The sequence below is a fragment of the Hypomesus nipponensis genome, chromosome 23, assembly GCF_054491055.1.
Source record: "Hypomesus nipponensis isolate SF chromosome 23, ASM5449105v1, whole genome shotgun sequence".
NCBI lineage: Eukaryota > Metazoa > Chordata > Actinopteri > Osmeriformes > Osmeridae > Hypomesus > Hypomesus nipponensis.
The window spans coordinates 17,359,902-17,378,255 of record NC_140383.1 but is presented as its reverse complement, the minus strand read 5'-3'; the positions used below and the strand labels follow the sequence as shown (position 1 = coordinate 17,378,255).

At 41.5% G+C, this 18,354-nt stretch overlaps 1 protein-coding gene across 5 annotated transcripts in view; it reads left to right on the top strand.

Annotated features, from left to right (window-relative positions):
- cyp27a1.1 (cytochrome P450, family 27, subfamily A, polypeptide 1.1) overlaps positions 1-18,354 on the top strand; it is a 165,237-nt gene that overhangs the window by 33,143 nt on the left and 113,740 nt on the right. Inside the window, exons 1-6 of one of the 5 annotated variants that reach the window (XM_084688250.1) lie at positions 9,397-12,801; positions 12,920-13,112; positions 13,343-13,676; positions 14,364-14,622; positions 14,709-14,847; positions 16,833-17,014. In XM_084688250.1, the coding sequence (XP_084544376.1) occupies positions 14,420-14,622; positions 14,709-14,847; positions 16,833-17,014 (524 nt within the window). In that variant the 5' untranslated portion in view covers positions 9,397-12,801; positions 12,920-13,112; positions 13,343-13,676; positions 14,364-14,419. Of the gene's footprint in view, positions 1-9,396; positions 12,802-12,919; positions 13,113-13,342; positions 13,677-14,363; positions 14,623-14,708; positions 14,848-16,832; positions 17,015-18,354 lie in introns of those variants that run through there. The other 4 variants (XM_084688251.1, XM_084688254.1, XM_084688253.1 and 1 more) reach the window with 4 other exon arrangements.

The following is an 18,354-nucleotide window of genomic DNA, read 5'->3' as shown; positions in this document are numbered from 1 at the left end:
AAAACCAAGAAGGTAAAGGGAAAACAGAAAATCAAGGCATATAAATTCACTTCAAGTTTGGTTTTCCCCATGAACGCAATGCGGAAGTGGAACTTTTTCCACCACAATTACAAAATTATGTTACATCACATTTTAAAAACAGTCAGTATTTGGGAACAAAGGATTCTGGTAGGAGATAAGCAGCTTGTCTTCCTCCAATTATACACTTAAGCAAAGTTTATCTGTTGATTTAAACACATTCCCAGCTAAGGTGACTTGTAAACACCCTTACTGATCTGCAGTTCGCAACCAAAACTAATAATGTTTATTTGTTTATCTTTCAATGTGTCAGGTCATCACTGGAGCTCTTGAGTAATTGAAAAATGTAACCTTGAAGATGTAGTCTGATGGTACGGTTGCCTGGTGAGGTTATACTTGTGCCTGGACAGGATTTCCTACATGTACAGGCACAGGTAAAACTCCTTCCCATGGTCAACCTTCACCTGGTCCCACATCCCATTGTTGACTACTGCACATCTGGAACAAATGTATATATTAATATAACATGTGCAGTTAGTGCAACAGACATTCCAACAAATCCACTTAATGCATTAGACTCAATGATATAAAATGCATAGACCAGACACACTGAAGAAACATTTAATTTCGTAATGAGAATTCACTAATTCAGTGCTTGATAGGGAGCGCTAAAAAGCATGTTTTAAATGGAGCGTTGATAATAAGCATGTCCGGCTTGGTAGCTGGACAATGCCTATTGGTGCCTACCAGGGATATGCATCTCTATCACTGAGGACGATGCGATACACATCTCGATGCACTGCCAACGATCCAATACATTAAAGATACATAAAAGCAACTACTAATGTGATACGATACGATTCACCCCTATTGCGATGCAGTGCAATTCGACACGATGCGATTCAATTAGATGCAAAGGGAATATGATGCAATGCAATTTTATATGGTACATAATGATTTACTTTTATGCTATGATTTATTTCTTTGTCAGACTGCAAATCATCAATTAACTAAACAAGTGAAAGTTTAATTTTACATATTAAACAAAGTCTCTGACAAAATATAAAATAACATCAGGCCTGGACCTTGCCTTAAACCAGTCCTTCCTGTTGTATGTGTTCTCTGAATGTAAAAATGAGTAAACTACAAGCTGCTGTAAACACTGTCATAACACTACACACTAAATTGAACTCATATGTCCTACTTTTCCTACTCATACGTCCTACTTAAGATTTTTCTCAATGACTCAGCTATCTCTCGTCTTACTTTGTCGTACACAACAGGGATTTGTTTTGTCGGAGAATAGCTTCCTATTCTTGCTAGGGGTACCGCTGGAGCTAGCCACTGACTGTAGCCATAGCTGAATCCGAGGGGGAGGCAGACGTCTCCACACAAATACCATGTAACCTCTTCAGGGGTCTCATTTATAAAGCTTGCGTACGCACAAAACGGGGCTGAAAATGTGCGTACGCCACTTTCCACGCAAAGGTTGTGATTTATAAAAAAAAAAAAAACTTGACGGGAGAATGAGCGGTCCTCCACGCAAACTCTGACCCTCCCGTAGGCCTACGCACATTTTGAAAACAGTTGGAATTGGCGACGCAGATGACCGTACTGTAGTCAGACTGCAGCAATTTAATGTTGGAAGAACATTACTCGTAATATTTATATATTTTGTTTCCTTCACACACGTTTTTTTCATTAAATTTCATGATTATCATGAAGATTAAATCCAGCAGTGTTATTTGCGCTTGTACTGAGTGATTCTTGTTCCATAAACACCTTGTACAATCCAACTCAAATTTTAAATAAAAATTCAGCGCTTCCTCACCATCAGATTGTCCACTACGGGAGTTCAGGAGGTGGAGATTCCCCGACTTCATGGAATACAGGATAACATCACATATCCTACCTTTAGATAACTGCAGAACACAGTGTATAACTAAATATATTTATTTAATACTGTGCAAATATCCTCATATGTCAAAAACTGGAAATACAGTCGTCAAGCTCCCGTGCAATCACTACACTCTACGTCCTTGTTATCAGTCCAGACTTTAATAGATTTCTGTTCATAACAAAACGCTTTTGTTTACAAATTTTATCTCCACTCGCAGTGTCACTGCCACAGTTGACGCCACTCGCACAGTTTTTTTAAAAATTGGTGATCTACCGGCCACCACATTTTCGGAATTTTCGGGCTCCACCAATAGGCTAACAGTGTCTGAGAAGTTGTCATGCGCTATGATTCACCATAAAGAACAATCGTATGCCAGGGTCATGATGAGATACTAGATTAGCATTCATGAGGTGCTTTGCATTGACTATTTATGGTTAAAAATGGGCGTGTTCAGGGCGGGGTACAATGCTGATTCACGTATGCACACTTCAAATCAAATCAAATGTATTTGTATAGCCCTTTTTACACGCAAGCATGTCACAGAGGGCTTCACATACGCCCATAGAACTGCCCCTCAACCAACCTAAACCCTCAAACCGCACACTTGTGGGTAATCTTTGATTAAAAAGGGAACATTGCTTACAGGTGTGCGTACGCACGGTTTTATAAATCTGAATTTTTGTGTGCGTACGCCATTTTAGGCTTTTGGGCGTACGTACACTTTTAGTAAGAATCCTACGCACAGTTTTATAAATGAGACCCCAGGTGACTACCTAAATTAGCCGTGCGCTGCCTGTGTACTTTATAGCAGTACGATATATCTTGCAAATTGCATGGGTGTTGTCAAATTGCCCATCTTTCTTTTAAAATTCAAAGTGTTGCCAAACCTTGGATTCATTGCAATTTGTAGGAACGTTTAACTCTTCCTCCGCCAACACCCGCCCGAACACGCCTCCAACTTGCACGAAACTTTGCGGAGAAACTTTAGAGAATCGGCCAGTGACAGCAGTGGAGATAAGAGCGTGCTTGAGAAACTATGTAAATATAAAATTATTGGTCACAAATCATTGGTCAAATTTCTAAATACTAAAGGTGTTTGCATACACATAATTCTATATAAATACATCGGATTATACCGATGCAAAGATGTTAGAAACGATGCATCGCGATTTCATCCCACATTGTATCCGGTGCACACTTTTTTGATCCGGGCCATGCATCGTGAGCATTTATGCCGATGCGAATCGGTGAATCTTCCCATCCCTAGTGCCTACTGATTGCGGAGAGGGGTACTGTGTGTAAGTGATGTCCGCAGACACCCCCTGTGGATAAAGGGTAATGTGAGTTTAGATATAGTGACATGGAGGAGAAAGGCAAAGAGGTGAGATGCTCTGCAGCGCTGAAGCATGTGATGTACGGACAGGCAAGGAGGGCTCAAAGCAGAAAGCAGACATGGTGTGAATGATATGTGCTCATTTGTTAAAAGAAACAATATTACTTTTGTTTGCATAGTATAGTACTCACCTGTAGTTCAAGTCTTTTATTGTTAGGTACACAAACAACACAAGGTCAGACTGGGCACTGAAATTCTTAAGACAAGACAAATCAAGCACCTGGCATAACATAACATATAAGTACACAGAACATAATTTACATCTATGCTAAGCTTAAATAAGTATAACTCCTAAATATACAGATAACAATAAATAATACACTATACTAACCATAAATACTAAAACTTCCTAAATATACAGATAAAAATAAATAGAACACTATACTAACCCTAAATACACACAAAACCTATTACAACCCTATAACCTAATTCTAACCTAGGTGGAGTACAATGAGTGCAATAGTGCAAAATCTTCTTTTTTTATTTTTTAGGTTGGTTGGGGGGCCTCTATGTTAAAACCCCCTCTGCACCAAACTGCTGTAAAAATTTGTTTGTTCATTTTTCCGTTTTGTTTTAAAATCAGAACTGAAAAACTGGAAAATGAACAACAGAAATCACTAGTTCTCCAGCCTTTTTTCTGTTTAAAAACTAAAACTGAAAAGTGATATGATTGAGTGTTCCGTTATTGTAATATTTTGACGTGGAATTTTGGAGGAAATGTGGAGGTGCATTGCTTTCAGTACATGCACAGTTCAAGATGGCTGCGAGCTACAGTGTATTTACATTTACATGTATTCATTTAGCAGACGCTTTTATCCAAAGCGACTTCCAAGAGAGAGCTTTACAAAAGTGCATAGGTCACTGATCATAACAACGAGATAGCCCCAAACATTGCGGGTAGCCAAAACATGAGCATATATTGTGAAAAAAACAAGTGCCAAAGGGAATAACCATAAGACCATGCAATTAAACAAGTTACAATTAAACAACATGAACCTCAAAAAGTGCAAGAGTGTACAGTAGTGCAATCTTCCTGATGCAACCAGTAACTGAAAGTGACAGTGTTTAAAGTGACTAGTGTGAAGTGAGTCAATGTCCATATCAATGTCCATTCAGAAGCCTGATGGCCCTTGGGTAGAAACTGTTATCCAGTCTGCGTGTGCGTGACCAAATGCTGCGGTAACGCCTGCCAGAAGGCAACGGGGTAAAGAGACTGAAGGATGGGTGGTAAATATCTTAGAATCCTGCCAGCTTTCCTGAGGCGACGTGTGTGGTAGGTGTCCTGTAGGGCTGGGAGCTTCCTGCCGATGATTAACTCAGCAGAACGGACCACACTTCGTAGGATCCCTATCTGTGCAGCTCCCATACCACACTGTAATGCAACCAGTCAGAATGCTCTCTATAGTGCATCTGTAAAAGTTAGTGAGGATGACTGGGTCCATACCAAACTTCTTCAGTCTCCTCAGGAAGAAGAGGCGTTTACGGGCCGCTTTGACCACCTTGTCCATGTGAACAGACCAGAAGAGGTCGTTGCTGATGTTTCCCCCGAGGAACTTGAAGCAGCTGACCTTCTCCACTTCCGATCCATTGATAAGTAAGATAAGATCCACTCCTGCCGCCTCCTATAGTCCACAATCATCTCCTTGGTCTTGCTGACGTTGAGAGAGAGGTTACTGTCCTGACACCATGATGTCAGGGTGTCAACCTCCTCTCTGTATGCTGACTCGTCACTGTCAGAGATGAGGCCCACGATGGTTGTGTCGTCAGCACAAAGGACGGAGGTTGCAGCGTGCTTTGCCGCACAGCCGTGAGTGAACAAGGAGAACAGGAGAGGGCTGACCACACAGCCCTGGGGGGTGGCTGTATTGGTGATCAGTGTGGATGAGGTGCGGTCACCGATCTCACCACCTGTGGCCTCCCCGTCAGGAAGTGGAAGATCCACTTGCAGAGGGAGGTGCTTAATCCCAGGTCCACAAGCTTGGAGACCAGTCTGGAGGGGATGATGGTGTTGAATGCTGAACTGTAGTCAATGAACAGCATCCTCACATACATATTCCCTTTGTCCAGGTGGGAGAGAGCAGTGTGCATAGTCAGAGCTTTGTAGACTTGTTGGACCGGTATGCAACTGCATAGGGTCCAGGGTGGGGGGCAGCTAGGAGCAGATGAACGATTTGACTAGCTGCTCAAAGCACTTCATGATGACAGAGGTCAGTGCTATCGGGCGATAGTCATTCAAACATGTGACTTTGGTGTTCTTGGGCACAGGGATAATGGTGGTCCTCTTGAAGCAGGTGGGGAGTACAGACAGGCTGAGGGAAAGGTTGAAGATGTCACTGAAGACCCCTGCCAGCTGGTCAGCGCAGCCTCTGAGGACCCTACCTGATATGCCGTCTGGGCCAGGTGCCTTGCGAGGGTTGATCTTTTTGAAGGCCTGCCTCACCTCGGCTGTGGTTAGTGTAGACACACCACTGGCTAGGCTTCCAGGTAGCTCCACTGCAGGGGGGTCACTGTCCCTCTCAAAGCGAGCGTAGAAGGAATTCAGGTCGTCTGGCAGTAGGACAGAGTAGGACAGGGTGTCACTGTAGCCTCTCCCTTTGTAGTCTGTAATGACTTGAAGTCCACTCCACATGCGCCTGGGGTCAGAGCCATGGTAGCTGGACTTAGTAGTCCTGTAAGCCCTTTTCGCTGCTTTGATGGCCTTCAGAAGTATCTGGCCTTTCTGTACTGATCAGGGTCCCCAGAGTTAAAGGCAACAGTGCAACACCTCATCATAAATAATCAAATTATTTTTAATGGGCATGGTTGTATTTACAGCAACCACGTGGGTGGCCCCAAACATGGCAATATTTTAAATTATATATTTTGTTTAATTTTTTTACTTTATGGTGGAAACATTTCCACTTCCGCATTGCGGTAATGGGGAAAACCAAACTTGAAGTGAATTTATTTGCCTTGATATTCTGTTTTCACTTTCCCCTTTTGGTTTTGAAACAGAAAAACTGCTACAGAACAAGTGATTTTTTCCCCCTCGTTTTTTGTTCTGGTTTTAAAACAGAAAAACAAGTTTGTTTTTCCGATTTAGTTTTGAAACGGAAAAATGAAAGAACGAAGGGTACACAGATTTGTAAAGGACTACACATTTCTGTGTGTTTTCCCACTCTCAAAAAAATTGCTGAATAAGTCAGCATAAGTCTCGAGTGTGGCCATAACTAGTTGTCGTGAATAGGATAGGACTTTGTTGATTTTGGCGGAAAAAGTTCCACTTCCGCATTGCGTTCACGGGAAAAACCAAACTTGAAGTGAATTTATATGCCTTGATTTTCTGTTTTCCCTTTCCCCTTTTGGTTTTGGAACAGATAAAACGCTACAGAACTAGTGATTTCTGTTGTTCTTTTCCCCCGTTTTTCCACTCTGGTTTTAAAACAGAAAAACCAAAACACTTTTTTTCCGATTTGGTTTTGAAATGGGAAAATGAAAGAACGTAGGGTACACGTTCAATCGACTGTCTCAATGTGATGTGTTCACGTTCTGTTCCAAGTTCACGATAACCCCATAAATGACAGGTAAAAGTAGTAGATGTGGTGCTCTAAGATTTTGGTATGATTTCTTGACAATTGCATCAAATTCTAAGTCTTAAAAAATAGTTTTTGACAATTTGGTTTCACATACCGTATTTCTTCGATTAAACCCTGCCCTCAAATAAACGCTGCCTCCCCAAAAAAATCAGAAAACTGTTATTTAATTTGTTACATTTAAACACAGTAGCCTATTTATTACAAAGTAAATCACAAGTGTACCATATAAAATGTAGTTCACATCATCAACCCCAAGTTCGCGTGCTACAGATCTGTACAGACAATATAGAACAGTGTGGTTTTTAAACTTTTTTTTCGGCGACCCACATTTTCAAAATGACAAACCATCGCGACCCAAATGATATGAAAAAGGGTGTTCGCAAATATACAATTTTGTTATTATTTATTTGCACAAGTTTTAACAGAATAATTTGTTCTAATTGTCATCAGTAATATTATATGCCACCACAGCTGCCCTGCAAATGCATGCACAGTCTGTGTTTGATATGATGCTAGATCGGGAGTTTGATACTTAATGCCCGTGTAGCGCGCGAGCCAACTTATTGGGCGTTTATTTGAGCGTAAAATAGTTTTTTGAGCTTTATGTAAAATAAACATAGCCGTTTTTTTATTGGTAAAACCTTGTCTCTTAATTCTTCAGCCCCAAACTTACATTTCTTAGCCTGGTTTTCCATCGTTATTCCTCTCCCGGTGCTCCCGATGGCCAGTCCGCTACTGCGGGTTGATTTTCAAGTCATATAATTTTAAATTCTCGTGCTGTCAGGGGGTGCTGCAGCACCCTCAGCACCCCGAGTTTTAGCGGCCATGTATGTATTTATTTAAACAAATTTGTGCTATACTGGGCCTGACGTCATGTGACGTTGAACCAGGAAGCAGCAGACAGAAGAAAGCATGGTGAAGGCGGCACAAGTAACATGCATTACTGAAAAAAACTTTAATGAATAAATCATAAGTTTACATATATATCTTTGTCATCGTGAGTTTCCTGATCAACAAGAAACACAACATGGTACCAGGAGTGGCCGAACTTTCCTTTAACGTCGTTGAGTTTTAGTACATCAGAAAAACGGACAGACGTGTGGATTTAGCAGTGTTTGTTAGCCCGTTGCAGTCATGGATCAACTAAAGCCTCCAGCGGAATTGAAGCTTACTGGCAATGTTGAAGACCAATGGAAGCGTTTCAAGCAGCGTTTCAGTCTCTACCTTGTGGCGATAAAAGCGGCTGAAAAAGACGACCAACAAAAGGTTGCGTTGTTTCTCACAGTCGCTGGCTCGGACGCCATTGACGTCTTCAACAGTTTTCAGTTGACAGGTGAAGAACAAAAGAACTATGAACTAGTGTTCACTCAATTTCATACCTTTTGCACTCCCAGGAGAAATGAGACATTTGAGAGGTATCTTTTCAACAGTAGATGTCAGATCGAGTCAGAAACTGTTGAAGAATTTACTATGGACCCAAGACTAAAATCTCAGTCATGTAATTTCGGTCAACTTTCAGTCTCGTTAATACGAGATATAATAATTATCGGTGTAAGGGACAAAGCGCTCAGAGAACTGCTACTGGGCGAGAATGATCGCATACGATCAATGGACATTGGTGTTGTGGGTGACACCGAGTGCAAAGTGGAGTATATTAGTAAAAAGAACGTGACTGCAAAGAGGTGTGGCTCCAAGGAAAGCGCCAAAAACAGGCAGCAGCGCATGTGCAGCAATTGTGGAGGGGTGCACTTACCTCGTCAGTGTCCAGCATATGGAAAGGAGTGTCACCACTGTGGCATGAAAAATCACTTTTCACTCAAATGTAGGCAACAAAGACAACAAAAGACAGTGCATTACGTTAAGAAGGAACAGGACAATAATTAGTTTGGTGAGGAGGCTTCAGTTGATCTTTTTGTGGGAACAGTAGCACCTGCAGGACCAGAAAAGGATTGGACTGGTACTTACAAAACTAATGGAACGGAAATTGTGTTCAAACTAGACACGGCACAGGTCAACATTATTCCTGAGTCTGACCTGTTACGCTTCCAGGTAAAACCACAAGTAAACCAAAAACATAGATTACGGCTAAAATCATACAATGGTAAAGAAATTGCCACTTAAGGGACATGCACATTAGTGATTCAGAGTGATGATAAATCACATAAGGTCCCTTTTGTAGTAGTTAAAGGTGAGAAACCACCCATCATTGGGTTAAAGTCATGTAATGAACTGGGTCTAGTGAAACAAATTCACACAGTGAATGGTAAAATACCTAAGGTGGAGGATGAATATGGCGATGTGTTTCAGGGGATAGGAATACTCAAAGTGCAACACAAAATTGAATTGGAACAGCCAAACAGGCCAGTGATACATGCCACTAGAAATGTACCACTGTCATTAAGAGACAAGATAAAAGCAGAGTTACATAGGCTGGAATCATTAGACATTGTAGAAAAAGGAGAAGAGCCTACTGAATGGGTACACTCATTAGTCATAGTAGAGAAGAAAGATGGCTCACTTAGGCTATGCATGGATCCCAAAGAACTAAATAAATATGTCAAAAGAGAACATTTCCAACTACCCACAAAGGGGTGAGATCTTTGGTGCCATAGCAGGGGCTAAATTCTTCTCTAAGTTTAATGTCTCTAGGTTTTGGCAGATCTGTTTAGATAGGGAGAGTACAAGGCTTTGTACTTTCAACACTCCTTTTGGTAGGCACTCATTTAAGAGGCTACCATTTGGTCTTCTGCACCTGAAGTTTTTCATAGGACAGTGCAACAGATATTTGAGAATGTGCCAGGCACAAAAGTGTACATTGATGACGTGTTGATATGGGGTCAGACCCTTGAGGAGCACGACACAAGGCTGAAATCAGCACTGGATCAAGCTAGAGTGAATGGGTTAAAACTTCATGCTGATAAATGTGAATTCAGAAAAACTGAAACTACCTTCTTGGGTGAAAAATTCACGTGTGATGGTGTTCAGATAGATCAAAGCAAAGTAGCAGCAATTAAGAACATGCCACTTCCTACTGACAAAGAGGGTGTACAAAGGTTCTTACGCATGGTTAACAATGTAGGTACATTTGTGCCTAACCTGGCAACGCATACCACTCAGATGAGACAGTTGCTGTGCCAAACTTCCGAGTGGCAATGGGACGGCAGTCACCAGAAAGAGTTTGAGGAGCTCAATACATTAATCATGCATGCTCCAGTACTAAGGTTCTATGATGAGAAACGTGTGACCAAAATCTCAGCGGATACCTCTAAGGCAGGTGTGGGTGCGGTCCTATTACAACAGTATGGAACCAGATGGCGCCCAGTTGCATATGCGTCCAGAGCACTGACACCATCCAAATGTAACTATGCGCAGATTGAAAAAGAGGCATTAGCCCTGTTATACGCATGTGAGACATTTCATGTATTCACCTCGGTAAAACAGTGTGGGCAGAAACAGATCATACACCATTGGTAACTACAGCCAAGAAAGGTCTAGCATTCACACCAACAAGGTACCCTTGGAGGTTGTTCTGAAACTTCAGAAATGACTTGCAGCTTGAATACCGACCGGGAAAAGAATTGCTCGTAGCAGATGTCTAGAGCTGTTGATAGTTCTGAACCAAACCACATGTATGAGCAACAAGAGACCGTACATGTAAATCTTATCAGAAAGAGTTGCCCTGTATCAGATGAAATGTGGACTGCGATTTCACATACTACTGATGAAGATGTGTGTTTAAAAAAGGTAATTCAGGCCATAAAATGTGGGTGGTCAGTACAAGAAATACCAAATCCATATGACCAATTCAGGGATGAATTATCTGAACTGGACGGAATCCTATTTAAGGGTTCAAGAATTGTTATACCAACAGTGTTACAGAAAAACATGCTGATCAAAATACATGAGGGTCATCTAGGGATAGAAAAATGTAAACGGCGGGCAAAAACAGTGTTGTTCTGGCCAAAAATGAACGCAGATATAGAGAAAACAGTCAGAACCTGAGAAACATGCCAGAAATACAGATCAAAACAGAGCAAAGAGCCAATGTGGGTTGAAGAACATGAGGTGTTGAGGCCGTGGGGTACAGTAGGAATAGACCTATTTGCTCTTGAGGGAAGGAACTATGTACTACTGATGGACTATTACTCTCATTACCCGGAGATGGCGTTACTGAAGGATACTACTGCTAGTCAGGTGATAACTCACATAAAGTCAGTCTTTGCTCGTCATGGAGTCCCAGATGTAGTCCGTAAGGACAATGGCCCACAATTCAACTGTACAGCTTTTAGTGATTTTGCCGAACTTTTCGGATTCAAGCATGTCACATCCAGTCCACTGCACCCGCAGTCTAACGGGCTGGTGGACAGTGGTGTAAAGATAGAGAAACAATTACTCAGTAAAGCTTTTTACTCAAAAACAGATCCATACCTAGCATTGCTTAACTATAGGGCTACACCTCTAAAGCATGGATTGTCTCCTGCAGAGCTGTTGTTCAACAGGAAAATTGGGACAAGGTTTCCAAGGTTTCTGGTTTCTAGAACCAGAAAAAATTGATAGTCATTCCTAGCAGGCTTACAAACAGACAGCAACAAAAGAAGTACTATGACAAAAGTTCCAGGGTACTCAGTGCACTTAGACCTAATGATAGGATGAAAATGCACAATGGAAAAACTTGGAGTACAGGGCTCTACAGTGCGAGTGTTTCACTCGCATTTGCGCCTAAAAATAGCTATGTGCGAACTTGAAAAGTAATTTATGAGCACAGTGCGCGAGTGAATAACAGCGCGATGAAGTGAAGCATACCATTGATTTCAAATGGAAAGCAAGTGACTGAGTTGCGACTGCACAATGTGAACATAGCATGATGATGCGCGAGCGACGATTCGCAACCAAAGGGCCAGAGCCATATAAAAAGAGAGTTACGACACACTTTGATTCTCGTCGACACGCGATCACTTGGTTCATAGCTCGCAAAAAAATCTCACTGCTGGCAACCTGTTTGAGCGGGAACTGCTGGGTTCTAAATGAATCAAGTGAATTAAACATTGGAGACATTGTTCACATGAAGAACATAAAATTATATTTTAAACAAAAAGAAGATGAACAGAACGATGAACATAGGGATGAATCAGGTGAAGGGGATTTGGAAGATTCAACTAACGTAAAAGAGGTTTCATCACAAGATTTAGAGCTACCAGAAGCTGAGAACAACCTGAGCAAACCGGCTATGGCGACTGCCGCTGCCACAACCTCAACGTCCACTGGAGCCGGCAGAGGGAGAACATACAGGCCTACATTTAATGTAAATTGGCATAAGATTTTCCCATGGCTGGATTTCGAGGACAATCTCATGTTCTGCCAATCCTGTAGAGGGCAAAAACAGGCCGGCAACTCGTTGTTCGTGTCAGGAAATCCACATCTAAAAAAGGATAGTGTCACAAAACATAACATCTCGCGGCGGCATATCCAGTGTAGAGATCTGTACCTGTTGAGACAGGAGAAACCCTCAAGCACGGTGTCAGCAGCCTTGAAGAGGCAAGTGCTGCTATCTGAGGAGGAGAAGAGAAGGCAGCTGAAAATAAAGATCAACATAGCATACTTCATTGCCAAAGAAGAAGAACCGTTCGTTAGATATGGGCCGGTTATCAGACTCCACCACAAAAATGGAGTTGACATTAATCCCACATACGACAATGATGTAAGATGTGCGGAGATGATCGGTCAAATTGCTGACATAATGAGAGAGAGCCTGACAGCAAAGCTGAAAGCCGCAAAGTATCTAGCCGTTCTAATCGACAGAGACACTGATATATCCAACAGCGAATGCAAGATTGTTTATGTGCGCTTGTTGGAGAGTGGGAACCCAGTCAATCTCCTGGTCGGACAACAGACACTTGAGCACTACCATGCCATAGGTAAGTTGTTTCTCTTTATAGTATTATATTTATAATAATATATATTCTCTTTAAATATAATTTAGTTTGTCAGAAAGACTTTTGTATAACGTAATTGTTTTTTGTGTTGTAATTCAAGGTGTTTTGGATGCCACCAAGGCCGCATTTTGTGCTGTTTGCCCAGAGGAGGATGGAGGGTCATGGATGAAGAAGTGCATCTCCTTTGGGGCAGATGGCGCCTCAGTGAACATGGGCCACCGTGGGGGAGTGATTGCCCACCTGCAGAGAGAGGCAGGGAGGCATATAATACCAATCCACTGTATGCCACATAGGTTTGTAAATAATGAAAAAGAATTATCTATGATTTATTTGTATTTGCTCGTAGACAATGTTAAACAATGCTTATACTGTATTATAGCTCCATTTATACTGGGGCTTTAATTCATTATAAAGCATGATCTTCTTAGAAAGTATTACGGAAAATACCACCAAATTATTGTTTTCTGTTGGCACAAGAGAAAGACAGTGAATTGTTTGAAATATTATGTTCTTACTTTCACAGGCTAGAGCTGGCAATACTGACCGTTCAAAAGAAGAGCCAAAGGTGTCTGTTGTATACGATCTTCTACATCTAATATGGAACACTTGTCACTTCAGCGGCAAATCCAAACGAGAGCTATATTCTCGGACAAGAGTTTGGTGTGGATATTTGTACACCATCTAGCGTCAAGGGAACTCGCTGGATCCCCCATGTCCACAGAGCCCTCAAAGTGTTCTTGCGGCATGGACAAGAGGACCTTGCCACTGACCAAGGCCAGTACTCAGTTGTTCTTCAGCACATGGAGCACCTGGCTGTAGCATCAACAACAGCGGAAGTTCAAGGGCGGGCTGAAAAGGTCAGTTTTACTTAGTACATTTAATACCACTAATTTACAAAAAAGGGTTCAAAACTCAAATGAACTTTTAGAATCAAGCCATTGACAGAATGTCTAAAGACAAAACATTTTAACTTAAATTAACTAACACGTTTCCTTTGTACTTGTTTACGCACTACTTAACAGATAAAGCGTGAAATGGAGAATGCACTCTTTTGTGTGTTCTGCCATTTTCTCTCTGACATGTTTGAGGAGCTATCCTCACTTAGCCTCACCTTGCAAAGGAATGACCTGATCCTCCCCCAAGCTACATAAGAGTTGAGGAAGACAGTGACCAGACTGGAAGCACTAAAGTTTAGGGCAAAGGCAGGAGGCATGCTGTAGAAGATCCAGACCATGCTTGCTCAGCAGAAGGGTGATGAGAGGAGATTCCAGGTGTGTTAGGATGAGAGTTTGTTAGGATGTAAGAGAAATCAATGATTAAGACAGATTCTCAGTGTGAGAATCATGGTTTTTGTTGCACAATACAATACAAGCAATAAGAGGATAAGGAGGGAAATGCAGTGAAGATTGAAGAAGTCTTTAAAGAAATAGAGGCTGATAAATGGCCAGACATTTCATTGCGTGTTGGTGTGTGTCTGTCTGTCCGTCTGCCTCTTTCTCTGCCTCTTTCTCTATGTGTGACGTGTGTGTTATTTCTGTTTTAAGGAATAACACTGAAGGGGAATCTGAAAGGCTTCACTAATCCCCAGCTGAAGCAGCACATGGAGGAGGCCATTAACATCGGCGTGGAAGACCTCAAAGCCAGGTTTGGTGGTTTGCTGAAGGATGAGAGTGCCCAGACCCCAGTGGACTCTTTCAACGTGCTAAATCCTGACACATGGCCAGAAGACCAGGCTAGCCTTCTCACCTTTGGTGATGATGATGTGGCAGAGCTGGTGAGGCATTTCAAGGAGCCTCTAGAGAGGTAAGAATGTATTTGACAATGGAATTGCCATAGAGACAATGTTATTTACATATTTGCAAACTCACTTGTTCTGTTCAAACTTGCAGATCGGGGTGCAACTTAGTTGCAATTCAGGATGAGTGGCAGGGCCTGAAAATCCTGGTCAGCCATCATTTTAAGGACAAGTCGTACAGTGGCTTTTGGGAGACCATGTTAACAAAGGACCCCTACAGGCTTGATTACAAGGTAGGCCAACAGTACTGAGTGGTTGCGTATGGTATCCTTGAAGGTTAGTTTTGATAAGTTAATGATAAGCGTTTAAATGAAACTGAAAAGTATAATATTTTCTCTAGAAAATATTGGTTGAAAAAGAGTTGGTGCACATCATGCTGGTGCTGCCAATTTCAGCTGCCCAGTGTGAGCGAGGCTTCTCTGCACAAAAATCGAATCAAGTCTTCGACAAGAAGCTGCCTTGGGGTTTCCACCACTGAGGACCTGGAGGGGCCTTCTATTGAGGACTTCGATCCAACTCCTTCTGTGAACCGCTGGCTGACTTCAAAGCGTTCCAGGCGGCCAAACTACAAAAGCAGCTGGAAAACAGATATACTTTGCATCTAGGCAACGTGCAGTATGTGCATGACATTTGTTTATTTGTCACGGACAAGAACTGCAGGAATGCTTGCATGTTCATGTAGCAGCCATAGTGTTGCACAGCGGGATGGTCCAAAGAGCTGTGGCCCAATTTTAATAAACAAATACAATCAAAAAACACTGTGCTCCTAAATTTCTTTGTGTGCTCCTAAATGTTTTCATTTAGCGCATGTGCTCCTTGGGGAAAACATTAGTGTAGAGCCCTGGAGTGAAGAGGCCCATGTGGTAAAATCAGTAGCACCCAGGTCATAAAATGTAGTGACACCGGAGGAAGTAATATACAGGAGAAATAGAAAACACGTGTTACTTGTTCCGGAACAAATGCAGGCAGGCAGTCAAGAGGAGGGCCTCTGACAATGTCAGACAGAGTCTTGCTCAAACACTCCTGTGTCAGACAACACTTTAATACAGCCTGCTGAAATGAGGAGGTCAGGTAGAGAAGTAAAAGCAACGCAAAGGCTTTTTGAAGAAATGTAAGGTCTTAGGATCCATAGGGAGTAGAGGATGACTATGGAAGTAGTTGAAATTCAGTGTTCTGAGAATGTTGATAATTAGATGTGTAAGTTGGCACATTGATGACTTTGGTTATTACATGTATATAAGGTTATCACATTGGTGAATTTGATTAGCACATGTATTTAAGTTTGTTTTTAAGGTATTTTATGTTTAAGTTACTGCACATGTGATTGGGTGTATTACAGGTTGCATATATGTCTTGATAAGGGAGATGAGGTATACTGGGCTCGATGTCATGTGACGTTGAACCAGGAAGCAGCAGACAAAAGAAAGCATGGTGAAGGCGGCACATGTAACATGAGTCACTGAAATAAACTTTAATGAATAAATCATAAGTTTACATATATGTCTTTGGCATTGTGAGTTTCCTGATCAACAAGAAACACAACACTATTGTCTATTCTTTGTTTGTCGACGGCCGCACTGCAGCTACAATTTACTAAATCTCTCTTGCTAATTAAGCACGCAACCCTCTAATCTAATCCACTTCATAGAATTCACTTACATTTTTGTCATCATTTTGCACATAGACTATCTAGGCTTATAAACTATACATATTTTGCTAGACATATCTTATTTAGGCTATATAGGCCTAACATTTGTCTGAATGACAGACGTATGCAAGGGAACCCTTGTGACATCTGCTGATAGAAAGGCAAATTGCAACCTTGAAAGGCAGGGGAAAATGGCAGAATGCGCCAACACAAGCAAAATAGCCTTAAATTAGCTTTTTCCAGTGTGATTTTGAGAATGTAAAACTACTGGGTGATAAAACACATATCTAGGAAAAATCAAGAAAGTGGGGTCCTGGAATTGTTTCCCCTTCACTGGGCCCAAATGACCACTCTCAGCGCTTCTAGTGTTAAACGGAAGATTGCCAATATACAGACCTTTTTACCAGCTTGTGTCATATTATGTCTGATTTGTTAACCTGCCATGTAGGCAGGATGGACCTTTTATTTTATTATGAAAGAAAAGCCTCATCCTTTTTCATTTATGATACTAACTGTTTCTTTTCCTTTCTTTTCTTTCCCCTGCATTTCCTGCCTGCCCTACTCCTCAAGCTGTATGAGAAGCGGCTGTATGGCTCTATGTACAAAGGGGGGTTTAAGTCCATCTCCCTGAGCAGTGTGGAATTGTTAGAAGAAGTCCTGAGGAAGGACGAGAAGTTTCCCTGTCGAGGGGACATGACTTTATGGACAGAGTATCGTGACATGAGGGAGCTTGGTTATGGCCCATTCACAGAGTAAGATCATAGAGTAAGACAGAGCAAGGGAATGTTTGTGTCTGCCATTTTGAATCCCAGGAGATAGTCTGTAATCACTCACTGCTTTCAGTGTGTATAAGAGAACTTGATGTGATGACACTGTTCGAAGAAATTTCTAGGGGAAAGTAAGTATGTAAATTTGATGTTCGGAGTCATATTTGAAAATGTTGTCCATACATGGACAGGTGAGCTGTCACACTTAGAAGGAAGCAATATATTCTATGAAAATCATCCCTTGATTTTTCCCGCCAATTTGTCTTCGTTCGCAGTCAGGCTAAAACAACACATGAATTCAAATTAACCAATGTAATACAAAAATGACTACAAAAGATTTAGAAGTGAGCAATGTGAGCAAATGAGCATCAAGGATTTGTACTTTGAGGGACATCTTGTACATTGTCAATTGTGTCATAGTTCTTCACCAGTCTCAACCAACTCCACATATTTTTTGACTTTGATTGCTCAGGAAGCCCCGAAACACTGGGGCAAAGCTGTTCCAAGTTGCTTTCTCCTTCTTAGTGAACTTCTTGGATAATTAATTGCACTCCAGGATCTTCTTTATTTGTTGTTCAATCAAGACACCTTTGCCACAGACAGCTGTCAAGTAAAAAGTCACATCTGTTCTAAACATTCTCCTTGCCAACATTCAGTTCTATGTATCCCCCACTATAACATTCTAATCACATCCTGAAATCCTGTGGCACCATCACCCTGCATCTCCACGGACTATTGAACACAACCCTTTTAGTGTGACATTAAATAGTAACTCAATGGAACAAAAACCCAATACATTCTTTTTTAACATTAATACAATAAATGGTATTTCAAAAATGTTTTCATCCACAGCATCTTCCAGGGTTAGGATTTACAGTATAATCGTAAATCTCGAAAATCTACTCGCTTCCAAGTCTTTTGTAGTAATGTTTGTGTTACTTTGGTGTAAATAGGCTACATGTTAAATTGCATTCATATGTCGTTTTTTTACTTAATGTACATCAAAAGACATTTGCCCGTTTTTTTTATTGGAAATAGGTAGGCCTACCGTATTTTAAAGAAATAAAGCCACGGCCTGTGCCTTGATTTGACAGTTTTCTTGTGGTTGTACGGCTTATATTTCGAATCGGCCTGCAGCCCGGTTTTAGAACAAAAAAAGTGGGTTCGTCCCAAGATCTCTACAGACTATGCAGCTGCAGCTAATTTAATGCTCAACACGTGAACAGGGGCTTATTACTTAAAAGAGGAATTATTTACTGTGTAGTCTCAGTTACACTATCAGGGCTTGGAAATACAGTGACTTGCTAAAATAGGCAAATGGCTAG